Genomic DNA, 22364 nt, shown 5'->3' on the forward strand with positions numbered 1-22364 from the left:
GTAGCGGGCGGGGACAGCGCCCTCCGGCCCGCCCCAGCCACCCCGCCCCGTCCCGTCCCGGTGCAGGGATCGTTCAGGACACACACGGACACGCACACACACACACGGACACACACACGGACACGGGGCCCCTCGGGGACGTTTATTCCAGCGGCCGCACCCTGCGCGCTGCCCCCGGGAGCTGGGGGGCGCTGGGTGCCGGTGGCGCCGCGCCGGCCCCTCACGGAGCGTAGCCGCTGCCTCAGCCCCTGGCCCCAGTCCCGGCCCCGGCCCCGCCGCCCGGTTGGCTGCGGCTCGCGGGGCTGCGCGCGGGTTGGCTGCCGGGTGGGAGGTGTGCGGGGCGGCGGCCGCGGCTGCCGGGCGAAGATGGCGGCGGTGACCGCGCTGCGGAGCGGCTGCCGGACCGCGGGGCGCCTGGTAAGGGACGGGCCGGGGGCCGCCGCGCCAAGGCCCCGCCGCCAGGGGCTGGCGCCTCCCCTCAGCCCCTCGCCCGCGGGGCGCCTCAGCGCCTGCTGCCAGAGGGACCCGTGCTCCCCCGGCAGGCCGCCCGCAGCCTGCTGGCGCTCGGCGGGCGTCTGGCGACATCCAAGAAAAAAAAAAAAAAAAGGATGCTTATTGCAATTCTGAAGTGTTGTGTTTGAATATTCTCTTTTTCTTCTTTTTTTTGTGGTTGTCAAGGGGAAGAGAGGCAGGTTGTGGTGGTTCGTGGAGGCTGTAGGTTAGTAAGTGAGAAAGGAGCCCGGCGATCTAGGGTTAAATGGTGGAGAAATAACAGTTAGCTAGAGGCCAGGCAGCGTGCCAAGTGTTAAGGCAAGGAATTATGTCCTTCGGGAATATGCTGGTAAGGCTGTTGGTTTAGCGTGTAGGTAACTTTATACTCGGAAATACAGAAGATGTATGCGAAACACATCCAAGATAATTAAATGGTCAATAAAAATGACTCAATATGACAGCAAGTCCAAAGAGTTCCATAGAAGAATATCCTTTAATACGAAATAGTTGCCTTTGAGCACAGCACACTCAGTATGACTTTGAAATTGAGTGTTACTTCATCAGGTATTCTGTTACCCGCGTGCTGTGTAACAACACTTTGTTCTGAAGCCAGCAGTAGATCTCTAGGGTTGGAGGTGATTTAGAAAAGCACGGTAGGCTGCTTCTTACGGGAACAGTGCAAATTGAACTAAACGGGGCAAGACAGTTCTTCCCCAAATAGCATACAGCTTGTGTGTTGCCTTGGTTCAAGCCACAAGTCTCAGGTCATCCACAAAACAGTGGCTGATACCTCCTCAATACCAGTGAGAGACTGGAGCAGACCATTAGTCCCTTCTCCTGACGGTAACTCTGCTCCTTGAAAAGATGCCCAGGAAAGTATTGCCTTTAGGTTGTCATACAGCATGATAGTGGTGACAGAAGCATAACTGCTAGTACTTTGCTACTTGGGATTTTTTATTATTATTTTATTTTTCCAGATACCAAGATCCATAGGTTGTTTAACTTTTTTGACATTTAGTACTTGCATGAGTATGTATGGGTATGCGATGAATGTTAGAACTAATCTTGTCTTTTATATGCTCTTATTATTTCCTTACTTCGCATTATGCAGCAAGGATTATTAAAGTGATTAAATACTGAATACAAGCATGGTCTTCTTATTTTATGGTATAAAATTGTTTACCTTGTTAGAAAGGAATACTGTTCTATGAAGAGATTGGATACTGTATTATTGCTTTAACATACTAGCACATCAGCTAGATAATGTGCAAAACCTGCAAACCAAAATAATTAAGTTCTCTGAAATGCAGCAGTTTTGAATGATTCCTACAGATATAAATTGAAACAGCATTGAAACTTCTGTAACAAAACCAGTCTGGGTTTTGGCAGACACATTGCTAATTCGCTACCTGCTTGGTAGTAACTACCTGGTTACCAGATGTTAAAATCACATGGGAAGCATTATGAAACTTCACACTTAGAGATAGTTCAGAGATTTGATGTGCTCCTTGTGATCATCTTCACAGGTAAATACTGAATGGTTGCCATGTAGGTTTATATAAAGAGAAAAGTTTTATTGTAAGTTTGGGACAAAAAGATCTTGTTGGACAAAAAAAATGTAACCATGTGGACAGACATACAAAATTAAAAATAGGAGCAAATAGATTTCTGAAGACAGATTATATACCAATTTTGAATTGAATTAAAATTTTAAGTGTGTTCATGCAATAGGATTTGTCATCGCTTACAATTACCATTTGCCTTTTTTTTTTTTTTTCAGGGAGAATTATTTGGAGAACTAACAAAAAGGATTTACTGTTTGTTCATGATAGGAGTTAGAAAAATGCTCTAGATCAGTAGATGCAATCTTGATAGCAGGCAGATGCGAAGTAACTCAATGTGACTTTGCTGTGTCCTTTACCGGAGTTTGTATTTTATAAATACTTGTTTCTAAAAGACAATATTAAATGTAACTTGCAATGCTAGATCAAATACTATAGAAAATGTACACTGTCAATTCAGAATTGTACAGATTTGGGGGTAATCTATATTGTAAATGTGTAGTATATAGTTCAAATAGTTCAACGGTTTGGGGGGTGGGAGGGCAATTAGGAAGTTTAATAATACTCTATATTATTTGAAAGGATATTTAAAAAAAAGTTTAAATGAACTTTCCCATACAGGTGTCCTGTTTTCTGGCTCATCTAAGAAGATAATTTCTAAATTTTACAGTTGTGAGCTACTTGAGGTACATTGTAGCACCTGATTTTTTTTTAATCTCTAAATTAATTAGAGATAGTATCTACAGATAATTTTTATTTTTATGAATTTTACAGAACCCAAGACAACATAACACCAGAATTAGATTTAAGAAATATTACTAAATAAGAAAGGGTCTGAACTAACTTCTGTTGAGATTAATGATAAAATGCCTGTTTATTTCAATATAAGTGCTACTGGCTTTGCTTTTGACCAAAATCATGACTGATTTCACGGTGCTTTAAAGCAGACAGTTTTCCATAAATAACCTTTCAGAAGATTTTTTGACCCTTTGATTCCTGGATAAATATAATTGCAATTGAAATTTACTTGAAGATGTTTGTCTCCTATACAATAACAGAAATAAAAGGGCAACTGTTTGTGCCCTCTGGTGTGAATTTCCTTTCCAATTTGCACTTCTGATCACCTTTTGATTGGAATAAGAACCATCAAAGAATAATATGCTGATTTTTTTCCCACAGTCTAGGGGACCTTTCCAGCATTTGTTCTGCATGAGAATATTCCAAATGGCTGATGTTTTTGCTATTATGTATGCTTTTTTGTGTGTGTCCTGATGAAACCAATTGTTTAGAGAAACTATAGCAACTATGAATCTCTTCAGGTCTTGTCATGATTTTTGTTAATTGATTATGTTACCGTGGCTTTAATCTCTCCATGTGTTGTGTTAGTAAAAGAAGTTAAAGACGTTGCAAAGCTTATGCTAATTTAATGGTTATTATACATTCAGTACTTATTTGGTATAATTGTGTTTTCATAAGAATTTCTCTATATAAATTACAGTTAAACTCTTTTGTTACTGCTGTTGCATCAAGATTATTAAATGAGCTCTGCCTCCTCAGTCTAATATTTTAACGCTTAAGACTTTTTTCCCCCAGGTTTGTGCTCACCACGTTAGATCATGCAGCAGCATTCGCTTTGTAAAATCAAAATATGTGTGCGTGTTTGACAAATCTGCCTTCAAGTTTAGTCATCAACAGCGATTATTCAGAACATCTGCTGGTAATCTTTTTCATAATAAAATTATTTTATTTTGCTATTTTATGAATGTTATGTTAGAGACTTCTATATGCTGGTATATAGACCATTTTTAATGCATTCAGATCATTCTGTCTTATATTTAATATTAAACATGCTGTTTTTCTTTATTGTCTGTTTTAAGTTTCGTGTGGCCAAATTGTCCAGTTTAAGCTTTCTGATATTGGAGAAGGGATTACAGAGGTGACTGTGAAAGAATGGTAAGCTAAGCTTTCGTATATATAAGAAATATACTAAGAAATCAGCAAGTGGTTTGAGTATTATTGATAATTGTCAATAATTCAGTTATTTACCTGACAGTGTTTTCTGTGAAGTTTTTCAAGTTTTGTTTTCATTGCATACAGTAAGCTTTATGTTTCGTATATTTGTAATCTGCTTCATTTGAAAATGGGAAATAAATGGGTGGAGGGAATGGGGTGCCCTAACTGCACCTGTTCATAGGCTTTCCTTTAGTGTTTTCAGGGTGCAGAAGGTCTTGGCTATACTTTAGAAAAAAATACAACTCTAGAGAATCTACGTAAAATTATCTTTTACCCCTTTTTCATTAAATTTAACGAAATATTTAAACATTTAAATTGTTGCTAGAAAGCCGGTGATGTTTGGATTAAGCAAAAACAAAGTGTCCAGTAGAGGGAGCAAGGCAGTGTTAGAATGTCTCACTCTTTGTACACACAGGTGCAATATCTCTGTGTAGGAGACAGATTCCGGCTTCTAGATTCTGTTCTGAAACTGATGATACACTGATCCTGACAACTCAAAACAGACTTCTTCAGCTTCAAACTAAGCTAGGCTTATTCTTATTTTTACATGGTTTATTATCTGCCAAAAAAACTCTGCTTAGCTAAAGTAATAGTAAAAATTGTATATGTGGTGATATTCTGAAACATTGTGGCACTGCTCAAAAAACATTTTTGTGTGACATCTGGCAAAAGGTATATAGCCAATGTATCCAGTATGTGTGATTTGTCATCTTATCTGGAATGCATTTAACGTTGTGGAGATATACATAACTGAATTTATCAAAAGAATACACAAAGTGGATTTTAACAGTTGTTATGTTTATATTAACATGTCTTTTCTTTTAGGTATATAAAAGAAGGTGATAGCGTTTCTCAGTTCGATAGCATCTGTGAAGTACAAAGCGATAAAGCTTCTGTTACTATTACTAGTCGTTATGATGGCATCATTAGGAAACTCCATTACAACTTAGATGAAATTGCTTATGTTGGAAAACCATTAGTGGACATTGAAATTGATGCTTCAAAAGGTATTGCAAGCAGTTTTTTCTATTGCGTATTTTGTTGTCATAAACCATCAGATTAACAGGGGAGTTTACTTTTTCCTCCTGAAAATGATAAATGTGAAATTGACTTTTTGTTCTGTAAAGCCAAGAAGATTAACTGGAAAACGTTGTGATGCTGTGTTAAAATTTAAAACTTCAATGACCAGTTACTTCCTATTGAAAACTCAAGCAACAGTCTTTAGCACTGTGTTCCCTTCCCCAGTATCTCATGTGAGGGATAGGTAATATTTCCTTTGTTGTGTTTTTTTTTATTATTATTATTTTATTGTAAGAAATCTGGGACAGTGTTCACTGTCCATTTAACTTTTTCTTGAGTTAGAAAATTTAAATCAAATTTAAATTCTGAAATCTATCAAATTCTTATAGAATAGTCTAATAAAGTTATTTTTTTCATTTTATTTTCAGGTGTTGCCCCAGAAGAAGATGTTGTTGAAACACCTGCTATGTCTCATGAAGAACACACGCACCAAGAGATAAAAGGACACAAAACATTAGCAACGCCTGCAGTTCGTCGCCTTGCTATGGAAAACAATGTAAGTTTGCTGAATTGCATCTGGCCACATTTTATCCCTCTTTTATAAATCAGTTGACTGACTGAGAGGATATTGATTAGAGGAAAGTACAGTGATAAATGACTTATTTGAAATTTTATTTCAAATATTTGAAATTTTATTTCAAATGCGTAAAAAATGTAGCAATGGAGAGAATGATGCTTTCTGATGATTATGACGTATAGGAAAATAATTACTGGGCTTAAAATGAAGCTAGGGTGCTCTCGGGTAGAGGTTTTAGAAAACCTTTTTAGAGGGGAAAAAAGAATGAAGTATCAAAATGGATTTCTGGGACAAAGGAGGGAAGAGTTCTCAGCTTTAGGTAGTTTGTTCTGTTCTCCAGATTTGTGTAAGAGCAGGGGATGGACTAGGTGGTCCTTTAAGGATTTTTTAAATTCTTTATTTTTTTGGTGAATCTATGAATATTCCACTGTTTTTGAAAGCTTGTTTAATTTTTCTCCTAAAAATGCACCACAATAGAGAGAAATTTAAGTGACAACTAATTTTCTTCAAATTAATATTTTACCACTGATCATGTAATAAAGAGGTAAGTAGCATTTGTCCCTCCTTAAGTATGCAGTTAGACACCTTGCAGGGCCTTTTAGATGATCTGAGCAAAGTTGAGTACCTAGTAAATTACTGAAAGTGTCACCTGGCTGCTGCAGAGACAGATGTATTCTTAGGGATCGTGGGTAAAACGCTACTAAGTTGTAGTTAGAATTAAAGCTTTATTTTTTCACAGAATTTTGTAATTAGCATAGCACACAATTTCATAAGTAGTGTAGCTTATGGTTACTTAGCTTTTGTTCTAATTAAATGGAGGTGTCCTTGACCACCAGAAAACCATGTGTTTTGCTGTATAGTGGCATGTCTGGTCCAAATCCTGCCTAGGATTCGTAGCTGCTTGATTTCATAGGCAACGCTCTGTGTCCTGTTTTGCTTCCCTGTTCTGTGATGGGGTCATATCCTGGTTGGTCAGGTGCACAGAACCTACAAGATGCTGGAAGGGAGGGAAATTGTAGGCATGTTGGATTAATACTTGGAATAATGAACTGTTTCTCACAATATTGAATATTTTTATATCTCTGTAAAGCAAGTGTCATAGCTTGTTATGTACTTTTCAGATTAAATTGAGTGAAGTTGTTGGAACAGGGAAAGATAACAGAATCCTTAAGGAAGACATACTCAATTATTTGGCCAAACAAACGGGAGCTATTCTACCTCCTTCACCAAAGGCTGAAATTATCCCACCACTGCCAAAATCAGAGACAGTGCCAACTGCTCCAAAGGACAAAGCACGCAAAATTCCTGTACCTGTTTCCAGACCGGTTGTGTTTTCAGGAAAAGACAAAACTGAACCTATAACAGGTAATTCATGAAATCTGAAGTCTTGATATGATGTTCACAGTAGACTACCAGTAAAAGTTACTCAATGAACATTTATGAAATAATTGCTTATGTTTTGGTTGGATGGATTTGGGTTGCAAATTGGAGAGGAAAAAAAAAAGATTTCTGGTTGCCTTTCAGGCAGTATTGGCTTGTAGAGTGAATAGTGCAGAAATAGTGCAGATCACTGTACTATGACACTATGATTTCAAAAATATACAGAGGAGAGAGATGTAGTAATATGATCCGAAATAATAAAGTTGTAAAAATTGAGCTGTGTGTGCTGAATAACTGTTGGCCCTAAGGTGGACTTTATCCTGTGCTTTTTTTAAAGTTTAGTAATTTTAGCATAAACAAATAATTGCAATTTCACCGTAACTTCCCAGAAGTTAATTTTCTTGGAGTATGAAGTCAGTGAATATTTTCCAGGTTTTCACAAGGCAATGGTAAAGACTATGAGTGCAGCTTTGAAGATCCCTCACTTTGGTTATTGTGATGAGATTGACTTGACTCAGCTTGTTCAGTTGCGAGAAGAGATGAAACCTTTAGCACAAATTCGTGGAATTAAGCTTTCATTTATGCCCTTCTTCATAAAGGTGAGACAACCAGTAGAGGGCTATTTGAAGTACTAATGCTGTTTTTTAAGAAGATTTAAAATCTTCTGATAGGTTATTATTGTAGGTTGGAGCACCTCTATCACCTGAAAAATCACAGATCACAAGAAAAGTATCAGTTTTTCTTGTTTATTGAACTGCTCATCAATTTAGTGTTGGAATTGTAGCCAGGGTTAGATAATACCATGGAAATTATTTGAAATACTAATGGGGAAAGATAAAGCAGACAAAGTATTACTTAGGAAAGGGGTAAGCATCACTGGGTATTTAAATTAAACAAAACAAATTTAGCAAACTATTGGTATTTTTAGTGAGCTCCATTAAAATTAACCTCATGTGTGGAACACAATTTAATTTTGTTTTGATTTGGTGTCTGTTGGTAATGAATCCCTCAGGTGAATGAGTATGTCTCTTCTGTTGTTCAGGTGAATTGAGTCTGTGTCCTCTCTTGTTCAGGAGACCGGGCACTTGTACTCATTTAGTTGTCATGTTTCATTTCCAACTGTTGTCATCACTGAAGGCTGAATGTATAGTTTAGTCTAAAACTTAGGATAATGCTATTTCAGCTGGAGTGTTAAATAAGCTCTTAATCTTCCCGCTCTTTTTAGGCAGCATTAATAGTCCCTGAAATAATAATCGTCTAAGTGGGGAGTTCAGAATGACGCTGCTGAGGCATCTTGTAACTTTTTTTCTTGGGCTATTTGATTTGAATTCTTGAACAGGAAATTACAAATGCTGATTCAATTTCAATTATATTTCATGAAGGGATTATCTTTTATATGTCTGTTTCATCTATCTTTGTTTTCTGGAAGTTTTTGTTCTGTTTTCCTAATCATGATGAAGCATCAACACACAAAGAGCTTAGGAGAGTTGAAGCCACGTTTTATTGCACTAAGAACCAAATTGTTATCAATCTAAATTCTCTCACCATTTCTTGCTTTCCATGTACCTCTCTGAGATACAAAGTATGACAATCTATTTCTTGTTTATATTTAACAGGCAGCTTCTCTAGGATTATTGCAGTATCCCATTCTTAATGCTTCTTTGGATGAAAGCTGTCAAAACGTCACATATAAGGTTTGTAAACTACTGATAAAAATTGTGAACAGAAAATCCAAGCTAACAGCTAATGAGGACTTTTCAGAACGTCTGACCTAATTGTAATGACTTGTACTAAAATTATAGTGTGTACTGCCTCTGGCTAGGATGGAGTTAAGTTTCCCCACAGCTGTGCTCTGTTTTTGTAGCTGGGACAGCACTGTTACCGCACTGAGGTTTTGTCCATTGCTGAGCAGTGCTGGCACAGCATTAAGACCCTCTCCCCAGCCTACTGGCTGTGGGTGGGCAAGAGGTGGAGAAAGGACACGGCCAGGGCAGCAGACCCAAACCAGCCAAGGGGTATTCCATGCCATGAAGTCATGCTCAGCAATAAAATCTGAAAAAGGGGAAGGAGAAGAGGGGGCTCCTGTTAAGAGAACATCTGTCCTCCTGACACACTGCTGCATGTATTGAGGCCCCACTTAAGCCATGTCTGAACATCACTTGTTAATGGGAAGTAGAAAATATTTTTTTTCTTTCTTTGCTTCCATGAACCTCTTGCTTTTTTTTTCTTTCTGAAATTATCCTTATCTCAACCTGTGAGGTTTTTTTTTCTGTCCATCATACTTTCCTCCCTTCCTTTCCTTTTGAGGAGAGGGAGTGAAAGATTGATTGTGGTGGAGGTTAACTGTCCATTGGTGTGAAACCACCAATTGGTGTTGTGCTGGAAAATAATTTGAGGATCTAGATTCTGTCTAAGATTAGATTTGGTTCAATATACATCTAATTTTTGTGGTTTGTTTAATGTTACTTTTAAAGTTACTTTTACTTCTTTATTTGGGTTTGTTCTCAAAAATACATACTATAATGATTTCCTAGTTTTCACCTGAAGATGGACCAAGCAATTCAAATGAGAACATCTGAAATCCAGTGACAGCAATTTTTAGTAATGACACATTTGTTCTACTGTTCTGACTCTCAACCCTTACATATTAAACTCATAAGATAAATTTAATAAAACATTTAAATTTCATACAAAGCACTGGTGGGATATTTCTGGAAAACAAATGCCTGTTTTCTAAAGTACTGTATATAATACACATAATGGTAAAAGGTCCTGAAGCTCCAAGCTCCTGTTGTGCTGTTTTGTCAGACTCTCATAGACGAATCCTTACATATTTCTTCTACAAAATGAAAGACAACTCACTTTCCTTTTTTTTTTTTTTTTTTTTTTTATCGTTTTTCATATTATAGTGTTCTATAGTATTATAGTGTTCTCTTCCAAACTGATAGTCGTTTTAAAGATGGTTGTATGGGTAACAAAACATGAAATATTTTCAGTGCAAACTTGATTCCAGATTTTGTGTTTCCTGGAGGTGAAATTCCCACAAAAATCAGTTTGGACTTACTTTGCAGATGTGAAAAGCTAATTCTTAAAAATTTACGTTCATTCCTCCACTCAAAATAGTATAGAGGAGCTTAATGTGGAGAAAGCTTCCTTGGTTAAAAATATGTATATATTTTATTGTGCGTGCGTATACATATTATTGCCAATATATATATATATAATTTTGAAAGCATTCTTCAAGTGTTTTTTGTGTGCAATACATGTTACGTTGACTGTTTATGTTAATATCCAGTTAATGAAACTTATTGTAGGCTTCGCACAACATTGGAGTTGCTATGGACACAGAACAAGGTTTAATTGTCCCAAATGTGAAAAATGTTCAAGTCTGCAGTGTTTTTGAGATTGCTTCTGAATTAAATCGCCTCCAAGCCTTGGGTTCTGCTGGCCAGCTGGGAACAAATGACCTCACTGGGGGAACATTCACCCTTTCAAATATTGGCACAGTAAGTACCAGAAAAATGAGAACGTAACCTGAAAACTGCTTCTGAAATTAATACTCTAATTAAAGTTTAATATGCAAAGAATAAAATGATTAACAATTCATTCTAGAAACAATCAACCTTTTCAAATAAATTATATAATTATTCTTTAACTGATAATATCTCTAGCATTTTCTTTTTTAGATTGGTGGCACTTACGCCAAACCAGTAATACTACCTCCTGAAGTAGCTATTGGAGCACTTGGAAAGATACAGGTATATTAACTTAGTGACGTGTTTAATTCTAGTGAACTAAGGTCAAATTAAATGATAATGTTCTTAGATATATTTATATTATTTATATTCATATATACAAATATATATATATAAACATACATGTGTGCACACACACATATATATGTATATATATATATTGTGTGTGTATATATATTCACAAAAACATGACCTCTTTCTGTTATATGAACGCATAGCTTGTGATTGAAAAGTTTTGTTGTAATTTTAGATGGCTGGCCAGAGATGCCAAATGTTTCAGTAGAAGTCTTTTATGCCAAAAATTCAGATTTATTTTCTAGAATTCTGTTATATTCACTCACATATATATTTAATCTTCTAGTTATTAGTAAATATCGTAAATTATATTTTTATAAGTTTTGCAACACGGCCATAGCACTCTTGCTATGATCAAGGAGAGAACTTGAGACTGAAAAAGTATTCTAATAATGCTTATAATTAGATTATTAGAATTAGAATGTATAGATTCAGGTGGCTGAATCTATACAGAACTCTGTATGGTTAAGGCAACTTCTTATTTTCTGAATTTGGGGATTTAAGTTTTTAATGTAGACATTTGAGATCAATACTGAACATGACTTAATATTAACTAGATTTACTTTTCGTATGTTCTTTCTGTGATCCTTTTGCTCAGGGAATGCTTTAGGGACACTGTCATTTTGAATGCTAGCAGTGAAAGAAACTATTCAGGAGGGGGCTTTTGAGTCAAGAAAGGTTTTCACTACTTCAGTATTTTCAGGATGGTGGAAACAGGATACAGCTCTTTCTTATATAGGTTCACAATATAGTCTCATCTGCAGCACAAAGAATGATGGAAGCTCTTTCATTTCTGAATGGCACTACTGTTACCTGTCTGCCTAATTTAGTCAAATGTTTGAATTTAGATTAACAAATGAACAATAAAACTACAGATTTGTTAATTAAAATATTCCATATTTCTATTTTATTTTATTTTATTCCTTTCTCTGATTTTTAGATTCTTCCTCGGTTTAATGGAAAAGGTGAAGTATTTAAAGCACAGATAATGAATGTGAGCTGGTCAGCTGATCACCGCATTATTGATGGAGCTACAATGGCCCGATTTTCTAACTTGTGGAAATCTTATTTGGAGAACCCTGCTTCAATGCTGCTAGACCTTAAATAAAGGAAACCATGGCTAGAATATGCCTCTAAATTTTTCATATTAGACTGAAGAATTACAAAAGCTGTCTCGGCTAGCACATGCCCTTTGCTACTTACATTATATAACAATTTTATGTGGTTAAAAGTTCTCAACAGCTTAAATCAGTCTATCAATTAATTGTTACTTCTTTTAATTAGTAGTGCTGTAATTTCTTCTACAGCCAGCTGTCAATAGGTCATGGCGCGACTTCTGAATGTGGTGATGGATTGTCTTTATTTTGCCTTTTGTAATACATATGGTCATGAGGCTGGTCTAAATGAATCACTGATCGATCTACGTCTGCAATATTTTTAAACTGATTAACCGGTTTTGAAGGGAAAAGCTTGCAGTTGTTCTTTGTTGGAAACATAAATTTATTTTAACAGGTAATATCCAAATTCCCAAAAGAAGTTATGCAAAAATCAAACACGAATAAAATACCTATTATGCTTCTGCTGTAAGATGTCCAGAGAGCTTTTTGTTATTTAACTAATTAACCTCTCAAAACTTTTGGTACTCCACTTTTTCCTGGCATTATATGCACAGGTACTCTTTATCAAATGATAAAGGGAAGAGGGCACACTTATTCAAATGCTTACTGATAACATTTAATGATAACTATCGGGGCCTTAAAACTGTCTAGAATATACTGTATTTTTGTAGGCTGTAAGTAGTTGCAATCTTTAAATTCCTTCCAGTTATTTTTGTTTCTTACAGAAAGCATGTCTGTAAAAAAAAAAAAAAAAAAAGAGGATCTTACTAGTTATTCTGTGGTTAGATAAGCCTGACAATAAGCAGAATGTGTTCTAAAAGTTTTCACCATCTTGCGTTATTGATGTTCAGATACTAGAATCTGACAGGTTACTCTAATACAACAAAGAATTAGTATTATAAAAATACTATGTGGGATAACGGAGATCCAAGTCAAGTAATTAACAAGTTCAAGTTAATGCCTTCAGAACAGACAATAGTAATGTTTCTTTAAGGTAAACTAAACAGATGGTAAGGATTATAGCTGTATTTAACAGGAAATACAAAGAAAATGGTTGGATATAAATGCCTTCTAGAAATGTAAGCTGGACAGTTACATGGCCTTAAAAATTAATATGCAAATTGGACATTTTCTCCTTTCTTTAGATATATCAAAAACTGTCTCTACAGGAGCATTCTCCAAAATAGTAGACCAAAGTAGTCTAATGTATTTAGCTGTGAAGATGCAAGACACAAGCTACCAGAGGTAGAATCTCTGTTACCCTTGATGCTGAGACTGAGCAAGAGGAAAGCTGGTAATGTAGGTGGAGAGTATACATGTAAGGTGCTATTTATATTTTTATTGTGGTATAAGGGTCTTTTATATTAGTCGTTTTTTGCAATGTTTGACTAATATGTTGTGCTTATCACTTATTTCATTTTTATCAGATTTATTTATTCCTAATAAATTTTTTAAAGCCACAAAGAATTGTAGTAATACTGGTTTTATTTGTGAATTTCATGCAGGCAATCCTATACAGGTGGCTCAGTCTTCTATTTCTTCTTATCTTAGAGAACCTACTGCACTTGAGACTACTAAAAGAACGCAGCCTAATGGCTATTCTCCTACAAGTATATTGTTGTGGTAAGGGTCCAGTCTGAGCAGTGTATTTTTTTCTTAGTGTTATGATCATGCAAAAAATGAAATGGGACAACAAAAGTGTAAAATAGAAAGTGATAAAGTGATCTTGAAATGTTTCATAGAAGATTTTTGTTCACAGGAGAAATGTGAAATTTCTTAAAACTCCAATAAAAGGGAAGGGTTTTTTAGTCTAACTCTAATTATCCACCTCTTCCAAGGAAGAAGAAATTAAGTAGACTTTAAGTTACGATTTTTTGTATTAAAAAATAAAAATACTGTGAGGATTGAACATATACTAGAACTGAAAGAAGAAATACCTATTACGAAAGAAGCTGTTGTATCATTTTTGCTTTTGCATAACTTTGCCCCAGCTCCATCAAAAACAAACAAACACACAAAATTATGAAAAATACACATTTGAAGACTGAAAGCTAAAACAGTATCTTTTTTATGTAGGCATTAGCAGTCAGGTAGTTTTTGATGGTCTGGAGAGGGTTTACCCCTGCCTTTTTTTTCTTATAAAGTTCTGTGTTGTAACAGTAGAATCTAAATAGTTTAAGAAAGCCTAATGACTGAAAATTCTTTCTACTGAAAGAGGATTGCAATCAAATGGCTGACATTTGTTAAGTTTCATCTTCGTATTTTATACCCTTATAACCTGCAATGTGGGTTAGAATGATCCAGTTTTCTGACTTTTATCTCAAATAGTGATCTATAATTTTATTAAACAATATAAGAGTAAAACAAGTAATTGCCGTTTTGAATTGAAAACTTGCTTATTTTTCATTATGTGTCATAACAAGTATGTTGTTCTTTTTGTTCACAATTAGTAATTTTTGTTAATCTCATAAACAATGTATGGGAGTCTAGCCATTTTCAGCAAACTGGGGAGATGTGAAGAGTGGTAAATGCTTGGGGGTTTTGCAGAAGTGCCTCATATGATACCTTCTATTCTCAGCATAGGTTAAAATTAGAACTAGACTGACGTTGCATTGGAGCCTGCGTGAGAGTTCCAAATGTTTTTGGTAGTACAGACAAGATTTGTAACTTATCTATTCTCTTGTGCAGAAAGCAATGAGTCATGGAAAATCTTTGAAAGCACCACATCTTTGAGGTAAGTTGTTCTTAAACTTGTTCACATGATTGGAGATGAAGTTTTGGGGAGATCAGATTACATGGGAGGAACTTGAGGTTGTTTCACAGCCACACTTGTGAATTCCCATCTGAATTGTCAGTGACAATGTGATTTTTATGTTTGTGGTCCATTTTTTAGTCATGAAAATGAAACATAAAAGAACTAAAAGCTTTTGATAATCCTGTGATATAATTAAACATCCTTGAAAACAGAATCGTATCCCCAGGGCCTCTTTGATATTTCATGGCTTTAAGGCAATGTCTATTAAATCGTCTGTTTTCCACTACAAATGAGAGTTGCCAAGTGTAAGATTGCAATAAGAATAAGTATTGATTATATAGTCTGATACTGGGTTTAGTATGCATGAACAAATACATCTTTTGAGACTGGAACCCTAATGTCTCCTTTCTGCACAAAACACTTAAAAAGATTTCTAGTTTTCTACCTGAAAACGCATATAGTTCAGAAAATCAGGTATGATGGATCAGGTAAATTGCCAATAGAAATCTAGCCCTGAAGAATATGGCAATTTAAATTGAAACTACAAATCAGAGCAAAAAGCCTCATACAGTGTTTTAGTCACTACTGTTGCATATTTGCATGATGAATGGGAAAGGTAATTTCTTTGTGGATCACTGGAAGAGAAGTTAATCTTTCAAAATACAGCACATAAATGTGATTATGTTTATGCAGAAGAGAGAAAAAGGAAAGAATCCTCTTTTAAAGGAAAAAAGGGATTGGATTCCTAAAAAGGGATTGAATTCGTAATGCACCAGGGTGCATTGTGCCACATTGTGTGACACTGTTTGCATCACCTGTCAAGTTCTGCCAATTTTCCTTAACAGAGAACAGTTAAGAATCCTCAATATGAAAGTGTTGGTCCAGATTCTCCTTTATTCAAGCTTTATAATATGATTGTATGCTGTCTTTATAACAGAAAGTAATCCTGATGATTTAAAATTATTATTATTTGCCTGGCTATACCTTGTTGATTAATTGATTTCAGTATAACCAGGCTTTACAAATAACTCTGGTAGCAAAAGACTCTGTAAACATGAAGCAGAATGATTACTTGTTTGAACACAGAAATGTTCACTAAACGACTGTAATCCATGCAATGTAAAATTACAATAGAATAAGCATGATGGTAAAGGATGTTCTAAAAGGCAGACCTGCTGCAGTTATTGTAAGGAAATATTTGCATGAAAAGACTTGACGTTCCACTTCCGTTACATCTACCTACTTGTTAGGAAGAAAGTTTTCCTCACTTTTTCAGTTTGAATGGATATGTAAACATTTTTGTTACTTAGCCCCTGCAAATATTATTAAAAAGTTGAAATAGAGCAATCAGATTGCCAGCATCCAGAGTACAGGTATGTACACTGCTATTTGCACAAAGTTTAACCCTCCAAGCTCTCCCTTGATATGATTATCACTGCTTCAGTTTACTTCTAAAAACAAACAAACAACTTTCCCCAAATCATTACAATACTGACAGTATTTTTCAGAGGGATGCACCTATTGGGATGATTGAATATCCTACTTTGCAGCTCTTCAGAAAATTATGTATTAATTATCTCTCTAAGGAAAAGATGACTTCAGAACATTAGCCTTATTTATAAATTGGGATCCTGAAACTCAGGAGGACCCCAAGAAGACTGAGAGAGAGGTGTGAAGAACTTAAAAAGCCTTGAAAGGTAATGTATTACTAACTCTAAAATATAATATGAGATTATATATGAGAATATGAGAGAAACCATTAAGAAAATTAAGCATGATAATTTATTTCCAGCAACATTTTAGTTTCTCTGAAGTGCAAAACTCCTTTAATTCCAAACATTTATACCTGCCAGGATGCAGCTACCATGATTTAACTGCCTAAAATTGCATGGAACAGTTTCATTTCTTCCTGGGAAAGGAATGAATGTTTATATCTGCATTTAATAATTATGGTTGTTCTTAGTCTACAATTGCAAGGTGTAAGAAACTGAAAGAATAGTTCTTCACTGATAAAGAATGCAGAAGAGATTGCAAAAACATACTTCACAGGGGTACCTTTTGGGGGAAAAAAAAGTTCAAAATGGTGCTTTCAGCAGTTATTATTTACCTTGATTCCCGAAATGAAGGTTTAAATTCCTTGTGCTTTCTAATTTATTTGTTGTCATTATTTATTGTAGTTATAAACATATTTGAATGATACTTCTACTGTGGTTTAATGATCTCCAATGGTCAAATTCCCCAGGTCATTGTACAATGATTTTGTTGAAAACTGATTTATGAAACTAATCACCTTTTTTTAACTATAAAATTTAACTAGATGCAATTATTTTGTAGAGAGAAAGCAATTGGTAAAATCTGTCAGCTTAAATACATTAACTATGCTTAATGATGTAATCGAGGAGATATGGCAATATTTTAGTTTTCATGTCACTGTTCCCATCTGGTAGCTGTTATAAAGTTGATGCATTGAGCCTGAAATTACAGTCAGATTCGTGTGGCTGAACCTGAACATGTAAGAGTCATGACTGAAACTGCAGTTTGTATTGGATCGTTCACTGCTGTGAAGACACTTTGGGAAGTAAGAATACAGAAGATAAATGAAGAGTTACGGAAAGAAAAGGAATTCAGACAGAGGTCTGCAGGAAGGTAGGTAAATTGCAGATGGCTTGTAAAAAACTAAACCATAAGGTACGCTGCAGGAGACTGTAACTAGTCTTTTCAAACTCATCCAGTCCAATTCTTTAGCCCTTACTCCAGCAGAATTCCCACTGGTTCAAATCTGGCAATATGTTCATCAAGCAAAGAACTGCGTTTTAAGATAAAAATATTAGCATATACTAAACCCACTAAATACGGATATTAAAATTCTCTCCACTGGTTAAATCCATACAGGATTTAATTTGCTATGCTTTATCCTCAATGGAGGAATTAACAGGGTTACTCAGTTTTCTATGTGGCCAGCAATTTAATGACATGTGAAGAAATTAGCGGTTTCGGAACCCTTCCTTATTTGTCAAATGTGTTTTGAAATGGAATTACAAATTCAGAAGTTACTATTGAAAAATAAAAGCTGAAAGAAAGAGAATTAGCTTTATTCTCATAATTCTTATTCAAGTCCCCTTCAGAAACCAAGCTAAACGAATGCTTAGCTGATTGACCTTGTCTGCTTGCACTTACTCAGTTCAGGTTGAACTGTCCCAAGAGGTTGTTTCAAAATTGGAACTGTAATTTCACATGACTTTATATTCTTTTGCCCTGATGCAATATGATGAAACTGAATGCAGTTTTGTTTTCCTTCTGACCATAAATTTGAAGAAATGTGTTGAGCTGCAAATAAGTAAAATTCCTATAAGTTACCCCAGACAAACATTACTTCATGTACTTCATGTTCTTGTCTTCCCTTAATTGATAGTATAACTAGCGTCCAGAGGTAATAAATATTGTTTGTCACCCAAAATAGTTACTGTTTCTTTGTTGTTCCAGAAAATAGAATGTGTAACAATTATTGCCAGTATTGAGAAACCCTGAGAGTTTCTTTCTGTTGTAGGCTACTGCTTGTCTGGGAGGAGAGAGCCGCTTTAGCAAAGCTCAAAGAAAAAATAATTAACGAAGATGGAAGAGCAATTTTAAGGATAGAAGAAGAAGAATGGAAGGTAGTGTTAATAGGTATTAACGTTGCTTGGGCTGAATGACTGATGCATTAGAAAACTACTATTTACATCTTTACACTCACAGCTATACTATTTTTATTCTATGAAGCGCTCATGTGGTGCTTTGCTAACAGTGAATTGAGGTGCACTGTTGTGAGACTGTAAAAGCAAGCTGATTTTTTTTTTTTTTTTTAGTCCTGAGTATTAAGCATTACTTTGCAAAAATACAGCCCAAATACAGCCCATTTCCTGCATTAGGAGAGATTTGCATTGCAAATCATGAGTTTAATTAGGTAAATCCTCATTTTGTTAATGTACCAAAACTACTGAAATATATCAAGGAAAAAAACCTGTGTTTAGATGAGTGAAAAGATTTCTTCCTGTTAGTTACTTTTTCTAAAAGAGAAAATGAATAAATTGTATTCCCAGAATAGTTAATTGTTTCTAGTGTACATGTATGTACACAAGTGCTAACTGTAGAATCAACAACTGAATGGATTCTAACCACCACCTAAGCTGCAGAGCTGGCAGCTTCACCAACACAGAAATGCAGATACTGGTCTCTATGAAGTGAATGAGGCCATGCTGGGGCCAGTGAGAGTAACAGCCCCACCCAGAAATACTCTGGGGGTCCATAGGTTAGTGTAAGGAAGCTCTGTTCTTTGTTAAGAACAAATAACATACAACCACTGCAGTTATTCTATCCCTCCACTCTTCTGCTCTCAGCTGCTCACTGTTTCTCTTGACAGAACAAGAAATACAGTTCAGATCACCACTGAAGTGCAAAAAGCAATTTAGAGCAGTTTCATCTTCAGTTATAAAGCCTGAAGCTTTTCAAGTAATGGCAGTAGTGCAGATATCTAAATCCTGGGAACAACAGTGGGCAGGTTAAAACAATGATTAGAATGACACAAGTGTTCAGAACTATTTTTCTGGATCCTACAGTATAGCTTAAGAACAAGGAAGACTTATTTATTATAATGATAATACAAAGTGTTAATATTTCAAATAATCAACCACCACCTTCTACCAAAGCCTGTATTATTGTGTATTAAGCCGAATTTCTTCTGGTCTCTCTTTCTTGTCTTAGACATTACCTTCATGTTTATTGAAACTACTCCATCTCCAGGAATGGCAGCTTCACAGAACTAGCTTGCAGAAAATTCCTCAGTTCATTGGAAGATTTCACAATCTTGTTGTTCTGGATCTATCCCGGAATTCAATAGAAAGTATACCTAAAGAAATTGGTGAGCTATGCTTTCTTTTATTTTAAACTGCTTTTATTTTAAACTGCTTTTCTAAGAAAAATAATTTTATTCAAACATGCCACTTTTGTGCATTTTGCGTCTTTAGCATTCTAACTGGATAGACATGATTAGACATGATAAACATGATAGACATGATAGACATGATAAACATGATTTAAATTTGGCAGTGAGACAGATCTTAAAGCTATTGAGTCCCTACAAATCAGGAAAAATAAAAAAGGCCAGGTAGAAAAAGACATATCTTTATATCTTTATGAAAGCTCTTTGGGGGGGGGGGGAAGAGCTTGTAAGCACAGCAGTTATTAGACATAAAAGAAAAGTGATACTGAAAAACATGCTATAAGTTCTGAGCTCACAGCAGGAGTTGCCCTTGTTTGTAAGTTTTCAGGCTTTTTTGAAGTACTCAACTAGAGTTCTATACTAGTGTCCTGAAGTTCTTGAATTTCAGTGATTTTTTTTTTTTTTTCTAGTGAGAACACAAAGTACTTGTATAAAAATACTAGGATAACGAAAAACAGTTAATGTTGTATTTCAAATCTCTTAAAATGTCAATGTTTGTTCTTTCATTTATGCTTTCTGCAGGCCAGCTAACTAGCCTCCAAGAGCTGCTTCTCAGTTACAATAGAATAAAGTCTGTTCCTAAGGAAATAAGCAATTGCATCAGCCTGGAAAGATTGGAACTGGCTGTCAACAGGAATATCTGTGATCTCCCTCCTCAGGTTTTGAGATACTGTTCTTTTTTTTTTTTTTTTTTTTTGTTTGTTTGGTAATGTGTATTTTGAATTTATTCAAAACCTATTCTCATGAGAAGTTGCACTCCATGTTTTCAGATTTATTTTGATAGTCTGATTTCATAAATACTCCACAGAAACACACATGACCAGTATTCTCACAGGACTAGTCAAACTGAAGTCACATGAGAAGGATATATATATACACCTGAGTAGTTGCAGGAGCCAATCTGTTTTTGTCCAGAGTACTGCAGTTGTTAAGGCATATCAGCTAATGCAACTTAAAAACCATTCTTTGTTTACAAACTCTGAAATACATTTTAATGTATTTTAAATTTTTTCTTAGTCATGATTACATCACTGCTGTAATGGAACATGTATACAAGCATTAAATCTCTCTTACTTTTCAGTTAAGTGAATTAAAGAAGCTTTCACATGTAGATTTGTGCATGAATCAGTTTACTACCCTTCCTTCAGCTCTTCTCAACATGCCAAATCTAGAGTGGTTAGATATGGGGGGAAATAAACTCCAGGAGCTTCCTGATGCAATTGACAGGTAAGTACAGTTCAAAGATCACATCTTAGTCTGAATTCTGCTGCACTGAAATTCTAACGGTTAAATTCATCAAAAGATTATTTTAATATTACCCTCAAAGCAAACTTAGAATTTATCAGCCCTAATACATTTTTGATAAATTGGAATAATCAATTCAATAAACAAGTAATAAATTTGCTATCACTTATCAAGTTAAATGTTTTTTACCAATGATTTATTTCTTTGATATTTTAGTATTCTTTATGTGAGTCCTTTATGTAACTGACTGAATGAATTCATTTATGATTCTTAAGATGAATCAATTTCTTTGTATTAATATTTATTTCTCTAATTCTTGACTGATTGTGCAAATACCTACTTTGACAGAATGGAAAATCTCCATACCTTATGGCTCCAGAGGAACGAAATAAACTCTTTGCCAGAAACCATTGGTAATATGAAAAATCTTAGTACTCTTGTTCTTAGCAACAACAAGCTTAAAGATATTCCTGCTTGTATGAAGCAGATGACAAATCTGAGGTAAGAAAAAGCTGCATAAATAAAAATGCTAGCAAATAAGTTTTAAAGCTTCCCTTAAGTTGTGTATCATTTAAAGAACATAAGCTATGATAGATACAGCCCCAAAGGTGAATGGAGACTGTAATACATGTTCTCATTTCCGAAAGGCCCAGATGCTTACTTCTAATTGGCCTTATATATTGCTCCCTAAATCCAAGAGCCAGGAGGAAAGATAGGTGTTGAACGTGAAAAAGATGAAGTACAATGTTGGCACTGCAAAGCCAAACACTCAGAATTGAAGAAAAAAGTATCAGCTATAAGGATACGGATAAAACTCTTCTGTACTAGATTAGAAAAAAAAATAAAATGAAAGAACGTAAGTTGTTAATTGGTACAACTAGATTTTGTATTCTATGACAAACTTTCCTGTTATTTGTGTTTTCATGTAGTTATTTTACAGAAAGAATATTAGTCTAAATGATCCCTAATCCAGTAAAGCAACTCTTCTGTTTTCAGACCATTTAGGAGGAAGCAGCATCTGTTTAAACACACACATACAAGCTCACCTGCCCAATGTAATCTTTAGTTTGTGAAAGGGGAGATGTAGGCTTTATCTGTCTACAATCTGTGTTCCCTGTGTAATGGTAGCTGTTGTAGAATGTAGTAGGTTGGGCATGGAGGGACAGGCTCAGAGGTGTCATTTTCCTCAAGTAGAGAAATACCCAGTTTACAGTTCTTATTTGGCCCATTTCCTACAGCAGCTAAAATATCCTGAGCATGCTGTAGCAAAAAGCCCCTAAGGTAACCATCAGAAATAGAGTCAGGCACAGGTACACGTGGAATAGCTGAAAGGGGTGAACTGAGAACAGAGGAAGACTGGACTGGCTCTTGCCTTACAAACTTAGGAGAACACC

At 35.5% G+C, this 22364-nt stretch overlaps 2 protein-coding genes across 3 annotated transcripts in view; both read left to right on the top strand.

Annotated features, from left to right (window-relative positions):
• Window positions 1-94: 94 nt before the first annotated feature.
• On the top strand, window positions 95-16444 carry DBT (dihydrolipoamide branched chain transacylase E2). Of its 2 annotated transcripts, XM_084290868.1 has the most exons (14): window positions 95-417; window positions 3648-3771; window positions 3932-4007; window positions 4893-5074; window positions 5516-5643; window positions 6786-7029; window positions 7477-7643; window positions 8661-8738; window positions 10359-10550; window positions 10731-10802; window positions 11815-13291; window positions 13544-13615; window positions 14681-14726; window positions 16334-16444. In XM_084290868.1, the coding sequence occupies exons 1-11, from the start codon at window positions 367-369 to the stop codon at window positions 11980-11982; spliced, it is 1482 nt and encodes a 493-aa protein (XP_084146994.1). In that variant the 5' UTR covers window positions 95-366; the 3' UTR covers window positions 11983-13291; window positions 13544-13615; window positions 14681-14726; window positions 16334-16444. The 2 variants fall into 2 exon arrangements, with proteins under 2 accessions (XP_084146994.1, XP_084146993.1); XM_084290867.1 differs by having other exon boundaries at window positions 11815-13615.
• Window positions 16259-22364, top strand: part of LRRC39 (leucine rich repeat containing 39) — a 7252-nt gene continuing 1146 nt past the window's right edge. The window contains exons 1-7 of the mRNA XM_084290871.1: window positions 16259-16444; window positions 17195-17393; window positions 18295-18400; window positions 19488-19644; window positions 20248-20384; window positions 20807-20952; window positions 21319-21471. Of these exons, the coding sequence (XP_084146997.1) occupies window positions 17269-17393; window positions 18295-18400; window positions 19488-19644; window positions 20248-20384; window positions 20807-20952; window positions 21319-21471 (824 nt within the window). The 5' untranslated portion in view covers window positions 16259-16444; window positions 17195-17268. The remainder of the gene's footprint in view (window positions 16445-17194; window positions 17394-18294; window positions 18401-19487; window positions 19645-20247; window positions 20385-20806; window positions 20953-21318; window positions 21472-22364) is intronic.

The sequence above is a fragment of the Netta rufina genome (assembly GCF_964035555.1).
Source record: "Netta rufina genome assembly, chromosome: 8".
Classification (NCBI taxonomy): Eukaryota; Metazoa; Chordata; class Aves; order Anseriformes; family Anatidae; genus Netta; species Netta rufina.